Consider the following 8210-nt stretch of genomic DNA (forward strand, 5'->3'; position numbering starts at 1 on the left):
TGATTTAAAGCAACTTTTTTAACGGCTGATGGTTAAAATACTAAACAAAGACGAAGCATATGGTTATGGTTCAGGACAAGGCATGGTTCGACCCACAATGGATGCACCAGCCCTAACCTGATAGTTGCATTTCTAAACTTACCGATCACCTGGACCAGGATTTTTGAGCATCTATAGTCGTGTTCTATATAAATTACACTACAAAATAAACACAACAAATTTACGACAACGAATGATCTTTCAATTTTCGCTTCTTATTGCTGAATTTTCATAAACGATTGGACACCAGCCTGAACTCTACTCGAGAAGAACGATTCAAGCCTGCATAACAAATTTCAGCTGTTAGCAACATTATAGATCGGGCTGGTGGGTTAACCTACATTATATATCGGGCTGGTGGGTTAACCTATAAAACTTCTTTTTAACTCACATTTTCGTGGTAATAACAAATTCAGGAATTGTGTTACAAAAAACGAAACTAACATGACAAATCTGTTTCTTAATTTGATCCGTTTGAGATCCATTTATAATAAATAAATGGGTCATAATTGTCACCTATATATTATTTGCAGAAAAGAAGCATGAACAAATTTGAAATACAAGTCACACAAACGTATAACACATATAGCGGATAAAACAAATTACCTGGTGGAACATTTAAAATAAATCGTTTCTGGAGAATTATATGTTCTAGCATTGGCAAACATCCTCCTTGCATCAGCAATGAACATCTCAAGTGTTACATAATACTGTTCAGATTCAACCCGTCTTGACATGGTCTTAAGATCTACAATCAGTTAAGCATTCATTAGGGTGTCAACCATATCGAGTTGGCGGCTTGAATAGGTGAACCCGATCACGACCCATTTATATTCATTCGTGTCAAACACGGCAACCCTTTAAAAGTCCATTTGTCAACATGAGTGATACCACGTGACTTGGTAATAGGGGCGCAAACGAGCCGAGCAGCTTGCGAGCTACTCAAGATCGATTCGTGAAAAAGCTCGAGACGAGCCGAGCCTCATCGAGCCCGAGCCGAGCTTGAGCCTAAAAAAAAAAAGCTAGATTGTTTGTCAAGCCCAAGCTCGAGCCTGGCATGTGAAGCTCGTCAGGCTCGTCGAGCCTTAGTGTAAATGAGCCAAGCTTATTTAAACTTGTTTACGAGCCGAGCCGAGTTTATTTAAACTTGTTTAGGAGCCAACCCCGAACCTAAAATTAAGCTTATTTAGTAAACGAGTCCGAGCTTTACTTATTGAGCTCGCAGGCCTAAAATTATTTATATTTTTTTATTTCATACATTAATTACTAGATGATAAACGAGCCGAGCCCAAGCTTGAAAAAATACCAACGAGCCGAGCTCGAGCTTTGAAAACAAAAGGCTCGAATCAAGCCGAGCTCGAGCTCTCATAAGCTAATCGAGCTCGGGCTCAGCTCGTTTGCACCCCGAGTTGGTAACGATTAAAACCAATGAATCCCACTCAAACTAAACTTTTTTGTAACTAGTTTCTTTTTTAATTCTTACCAATGAGTCCGACTCAAATTAATCTTAGTTGTAACTGGTTTCTTTTTAATTGTTTTTGTCCACTATCAATTGTTTTTGTCCATTATCTCTCATTTCCAATTTCCAATTAACTTTAGGTTTATATTTTTAACATATTACAAGAATTGGATGGAAAGGAATAGGGAAATAAAAAGTCGGTGAAGAGTAAAGAAAAATTCATTTCAATTCAGAATGTGTATTAAAAGAGAATTAAAGTATAAACTTTTAATGTTAACATTTTCTAAATAATTCCCTGGATGGCAATCGAACCCGAACCCGATGGGTAAACCCGAAACCCGGCACATCTGGGACGGGTTTGGGGTCGGTTAATCGGGCTTGGGACGGGTTTGGGACTAGTTTTTATTTTTTTCTCGGGTTTGGGATGGGTTTCGGATTTGGTGATATACCCGTTTACCCGACCCAATTACCCGATAAAGTAAACCCATTTACCATATATAATTTCTTTTATATTTTTAAATATGTAAATATATAATACATCCTTTTTTCTATACACACAGGTATTTTTATTTTATCCCGTATACATTATAGTTATTTGATATATTTCTTTAGTGATAATACTAAATGTAACTTATTAGTAGTACCCGATGGGTTTTGGGTCGGTACCCAACGGGTAAACTTTTTAAAATTAATGGGTTACCCGAAACCCGCGGGTATACCCGATACCCAGTGGGTATTTACCCGTTAGAAACCCGACGGGTTTTGGGACGGGTTTGGGACAAGCTTATCTAATCGGTTTTGGGGTTGGGATTACCTAAACCCGACCCATTGCCATCCCTCCCTCTTAAAATTAAACAGAAACTTTCTTAAAAACCCTTAAACTTAAAAGGGTTAAGGGGCCAACACGTTGTTTATCAAGGGGTTGTGTTCGGGTTGATCAGTTTAATACAAGGTTTATATTAGCCAACCCAAAACTTGATTATTTCAATGTCCTGAAAGGAATTGCTGCCCATTAGTGTTAAATATTTACATCAATGTAAATATTTAATAGATATTGGGATTGATTTACTGTGTGTAAAAATTTACCCATGGGATCTCTGATGATGTCATAATAATCCGGAACATCACGTACATCAACAGGGTCCTTAAAAGGCCAAGCATCAGCATGGTCAAGCATTGCCTGCTTACATCACATTCTCATCATCAGATTTATAGAAATTATAAGTTAACTTGCGTAATGAATACTCAGTATTATGAAAGGACATTGAGAACAAACCCTTATTTCTCCTTTGTTTTATTTTAAATTGATATATTTATTATATTAACCATGACTACAAAAAGCATTTTATTGCAGTACTGATCCAACTTTTTAAATAGAGCAGATTAGTAGGTCATAAGCACTTGTGTAAGCTGTGTGACTTCTGAACCATTTGACCCATTTACTTTTCAAGCTACGTTTTACAGTTTTACATAACAAACAAATAAACAAACGTACCGAAAAAAATGAGATGTTGGCAAACCTTTCCTCTATCCTGTGAGATAGAGAGGCTGCTCCCAATGACCCAGCTCTAAAAAAACATTTCTTTATTGACAGTATAAAAAATACAAATAAAGTAAAGTATATATAAGAGAACGAAAACAAATATACTAATAATAGAAGTAAAATACCGATAACAAAAGGTAGGGATAAAACTAGTGATAAAAATTTCAGTTTCACATGTTATTGGGAATCAAACATAACACATATTGACCTGTTTTCACTTAAACTGGTTGAAATAGCACGCTCTAATCAGAACTCACTAAGAATACAAGATCCTGGGACATTTAGGATTATTCTCTTGCACCACAACAGCCTCAAAATGCGGTGGCTAAAAATTCAAGAAGTGATTATTCTATTAATTTAATCAAGAATTGTCTTAATAAAACTTTGAAATGAATTAATTTAACAAACGTACCTTTAGAATGGAACGCATGAATCCAGTCAACTTTGGACTTAAGGTACCATCTGGGGAAGCGTTGAAACATTTGAAGCGAGAATGTCCCCATTGATCAGGAGTCCACCCAGCTGCCCCTGTAGTTCAATTTAAGTTGGTAATCTCATAAAATAAAAAACGTGTTCAGACATGAGAAAACTTCAGTAACGATTTATTAAACTGTTATAACAGCAGGGGTCAAAGGACTCACTCAACCCAGGAATGTCTTCAAGTTTACAGATCCTTTTTGGAATTCCAGCTTCTTTCTGGAAACAGAGTGCAAATATGATATCAGTTTTAGATAATAGTGAAAGTATTGGGAGAAAACCCATAGTTAGGGAGAAAACCTCGGAAGCTCTAACCTCCCAACATTTTTTTTTGATAAAAATAACACATGTAATATACATGTTTTTAAGAGTTTTGAGCAAAAAAAAGCGCCGATAGGATTTTTTTTTAGGAGAATTGGCCTTTAATAATCCCACCTAGACCTTATTGCCCATTAATAATCCCACCTCAGAATATTCCCCCCACCAGTCCCACATTTCACCTATTTTTCCTACAATGGTCCCCCGTTAAAAAAACTTAACGGAGTTAAGCTTTTTTCCAAATTACAAACAGATTTTTAGGGCTTTTGATCAGAACGATGATACGAGTCCATTGATGTAAAAATTACTTCGAAATGGTGCTCCAAGTGACTTGATTTTGGTTAATTGGAAATTTAAACACCCGAATTGAAGCGCCGTTTTCATCGTTTGGAGCACCGTTTCGAGGCAAGTTTTACATCAATGGACTCGTATCGTCGTTCTAATCAAAAGCCCTAAAAAATCTGTTTGTAATTTGGAAAAAAGCTTAACTCCGTTAAGGTTTTTTAACGGGGGACCATTGTAGGAAAAATAGGTGAAAGGTGGGACTGGTGGGGGGAATATTCTGAGGTGGGATTATTAATGGCCAATAAGGTCTAGATGGGATTATTACAGGCCAATTTCCCTTTTTTTTAAAATAAACAAGTTTTGCGTAACACGACTGTTAGATATGTTACACAGGATTGTTACATATGTTACACAGAAACTTGTTCATTTTTTTAAAAATATTTTGTCGGCAATTTTTTTATTATTATTATTTTTTTTTTGCTCAAAACCCTTTAAAACATTTATATTACATGTGGTATTTTTTTCAAAAAAAATGTTGGGAGGTTAGAGTTTCCTGGTTTTCCGCCCTAACTACGGGTTTCCTATATATCCTTTCCCTTAGATAATATATCTATATAATATACACACCCACACGTGTATATTGCACATGAAGAAATAATGACTGCTTTCCAGAAATGAATGTGGCTTCTAGATGGTGAAGTGGTAAGTTATAAGTAACATGAGCATACCTTATGGAAATCAATACCAGGGTACACAATGTGACAATTAGAGAGCTCTCTTATTTTCTCATCGATTGCCTGAATTACAAATTGAAATGAAAAGTTACATAAAAAAAAGGTACATATTAGCAAGCAAAAAAAAAAAAAAAAAACCAGGGTTTCTGCTGTCTTTGTTTGTTCAACTATTTTCATTCATCATCCAGAATGTAACAATACTATATTCACAATTACATAATTCTACAAATGAGAACTAAGATATGATTTTGTATTTTCATTTTTTTCAATAAAATACTATTCTGGTCCTATCAGTTTACCTGCCTCTGACGGTGAATCATGGTTGATAAATCAGTGTATGGAAGCTTTGGATCAATTTTACATTCCATAAGAATCCCTCCATCATAATCTTTTATATACCTATAGAGAAAAATTACCATTACCACTAATACTGATTATAAAACAACATGAACAGTTGAACACAGATAGAAAAATCTAACGGAGTAAGATACCAAGTACATTGTAAATGAGAAACATATGTCACTTCACACTTGTGTATCTAAAACAGATAATGAAGTACCACACAGTTTGGATTTAAAAAAAAGATGTGTGAACATTTTAAATTTCATATATACATACATACCCATGCCACCGTTCTTTCTCCAAGTATATATCTTTTGTAAAGCCCTACAAACGGATAAACAGATGTTTAAATTAGAAAAAAGAAAAAAAAAGCATTACAAAAGGCTTTATAAGTAGAAGTTGACGAAATATATATGACGCTATTTCTTCTGAACATCCATGTCTGCTTTGAAAAAAAAAAAAAGTTTATTACAAAGAAGCTAAGTACTTTCTAACCTGTTTATTAAAATAACCAACAGCATTGTTGTCTGCGTAAGTTAGAAAATGAGTAAGTCCATCATCATCTCGTGCACGTTGTTTTAAATGATTCATCAATCTAGTGCCATAACCCTTCACTTGCTCATCTGATGTGATTGCACAAAAAGCTATTTCTCCGAACTTTTGGCTATAATGTCACATAAACAACAAAGAACCAAATGAAATACCTAAAAGAGCAATAAAAGATGGTATATTTGATATTTTGATGTGATTGCACAAAAAGCTATCTCTATAAACTTTTGGCTTAATGTCACACATGAAGCCTTTTTTACCTGAGATAAGGGCGATATGTAATCCCACCAACAACAGTATTGCGCCTGATAACCATTACAGATTTGTGGCTTCTGCATAAAATAATATTACAGGGTCATTTAGTGTATGCCCACAATTCATATATTATTATAAAGAAAACAAAAAACAATCATATAAGAACCACACAAAACATCAGAAATTAAACCCAGCAGCTTTGAACAATCTAGCTTACGAATAAATGGAAGCAAACAAACCTAGTTGACTCAATTTTGTTTTATTAAGACAGTCAGTATCCATTAAACTCCCGGTAATGCTAGATAGAACACAAAAACGTTTACAACGGTATCAAGTATTCAAGTCTAAATGCAAAATACAGCAACATCATATGATACCTCCCTCCTCTCTGGTTTATGAGTTTATCTGCAAACTTTAATCGGATTTTATCTACAGATCAATTAATGTCACCCAACTCTATGATATTTTCTATTTGAAATAATTTTCCCCCATAATTTTCCTGTGTAGAACAGTCTCCTTCCATCATGTTTACATTATTGAACAATTTCGTTTAGAGAAATCATACTATATTGCTTACAGCATACCTATCCATCACAAGACGAACAATGTATTCCTTAGGCATGTTAGGTAGTTGCCTTGCAAATATATTCTTCAGTCCAATTAACCTGTAAATACATATGTTCATCAATCTTATCATTTGCATACCGAACCATTCATCAAGGTGAAAAAACATTAACTATGCAAATTAAAAGAGAACAGTAGATACCACATCATATGTTCATCAATTTTATCATTCGATACGCATACAAACTTGAGTTTCCCTGCTTCCTCCTGCACATAACAATAACTTGTTTCACTAAATCTACAACTACAATAAAAAAAAGAACAAAATTACCGATAATACACCACTGAGTCAGGTGGCGTTGATTTGACAACAATACAGTACCGACACCGTACAATACTGAATCATACCGACTGTACAGCATCGGTACTGGTACCCATTTCTATAGTTCTTGGTTACAGCATCGGTACCGGTACCCAAACCTGTACCATACCGCCATGATCGGTACAGCATTTTATTTACATTTTAATCATTTTCAGTACCGGTACCGATCTCATCCCATATCCAGATAATTAAAAACATAATTCCACTTAAACAGAAATCAAAACTTGATAAACTTAACTACCTCTCGTTTCAAACTCTCTTCTCTGGCACAATACGCTCCACTCGTCTGCAAATTCTCAGTAAATATACTCTTAACCGTATCATCCTTCACCACCACTCCACCGGGAGTCGAAACCGAAACCGCCACCGCACCAACCTCCGCCAAACCTCCGCCTCCACCTCCATCCTTCCCTACCTCCGCCGCCTCAACTTTCACCGAACTACTCTCCGTCTTCATCTTCGTATTCCTCCCGGTAGATCCAACATTATTCTCCAATCTGGACGCCGTAAAGTTCCGCATCGACGAATCATCATACTCCTCCTCATCGTCGTCCACAACGTCCTCGAACTCTTCGGAGTCGTCGGAGTCAGCGCCGCCGCGGGCGCTGATGCTCTCGAGGTCGTCGTTGGAGGTGAGTGCGCCGTCGCGAGTGTCGGAGAAGGAGGAGGGGAAGGGCGGCGCGTGGTCATCAGGCGCGGTGAGTTTGCGTTTGTGGATGGAGGATGTGGCGGAGGCGGAGGCGGAGTGGGATGGGGAGGGGGATTGGGAGCTGCGTGAGCGGAGTGGTGCGGTTAGGTGAGATGAGTGTGTGTCCATTGGAGAGATCTGGAATTAGGGTTTCGATTTCGGAGTTGTGGGAATGGATGATTGGCTTTGAATTTGGGGGTTAGGGTTTTTGCGGAAAAATTGGGGGTGATTTTAACGGAACTGTAACGACGATAAAGGAAGTCGATGCTCCTCGAAACTAGCTGACTACCCCCACCGCCTGGTTACGTGTCTCCGGAGTATGGCGGGGCGTGGGTTGAGCTTGGGTTGGGTTTGGCAGATTGTTAAAAAAAATAATACAAAAAGAGCAAGCCAGCTAGCATGTCCCTCCGCCCCACGCCCGGCTTGAAAGCCAAGCCCCAAGGGCTGTTGGTCCCCTACGACGGCCCTGTTAGAACGGTGCAACTTTCTTCGCTCTTTGAGACGGATGTTTGTGAAGTATATAAATATTCAAAAGAGTAAAAAATATAGACAGTAAGAGCGATATATCTTCAATA

The 8210-nt window shown here is 37.1% G+C and overlaps 1 protein-coding gene across 5 annotated transcripts; it reads right to left on the reverse strand.

Annotated features, from left to right (window-relative positions):
• Positions 1-7933, reverse strand: LOC110884050 (histone acetyltransferase GCN5). 5 transcript variants are annotated; one of them, XM_022131721.2, is made up of 13 exons: positions 7189-7933; positions 6768-6832; positions 6586-6666; positions 6007-6078; positions 5693-5861; positions 5478-5521; positions 5155-5254; positions 4850-4918; positions 3683-3737; positions 3454-3569; positions 2585-2678; positions 646-787; positions 1-321 (listed from the first exon to the last, which is right to left on the reverse strand). In XM_022131721.2, the coding sequence occupies exons 1-13, from the start codon at positions 7762-7764 to the stop codon at positions 255-257; spliced, it is 1650 nt and encodes a 549-aa protein (XP_021987413.1). In that variant the 5' UTR covers positions 7765-7933; the 3' UTR covers positions 1-254. The 5 variants fall into 5 exon arrangements, 4 of the variants coding, with proteins under 4 accessions (XP_021987413.1, XP_021987415.1, XP_021987414.1 ...); XR_002560877.2 differs by lacking the exon at positions 2585-2678 and having other exon boundaries at positions 7189-7882; XM_022131722.2 differs by lacking the exons at positions 1-321; positions 646-787 and adding an exon at positions 3250-3366 and having other exon boundaries at positions 7189-7882.
• Positions 7934-8210: the final 277 nt, after the last annotated feature.

The sequence above is a fragment of the Helianthus annuus genome, chromosome 10 (genome assembly GCF_002127325.2).
Source record: "Helianthus annuus cultivar XRQ/B chromosome 10, HanXRQr2.0-SUNRISE, whole genome shotgun sequence".
NCBI lineage: Eukaryota > Viridiplantae > Streptophyta > Magnoliopsida > Asterales > Asteraceae > Helianthus > Helianthus annuus.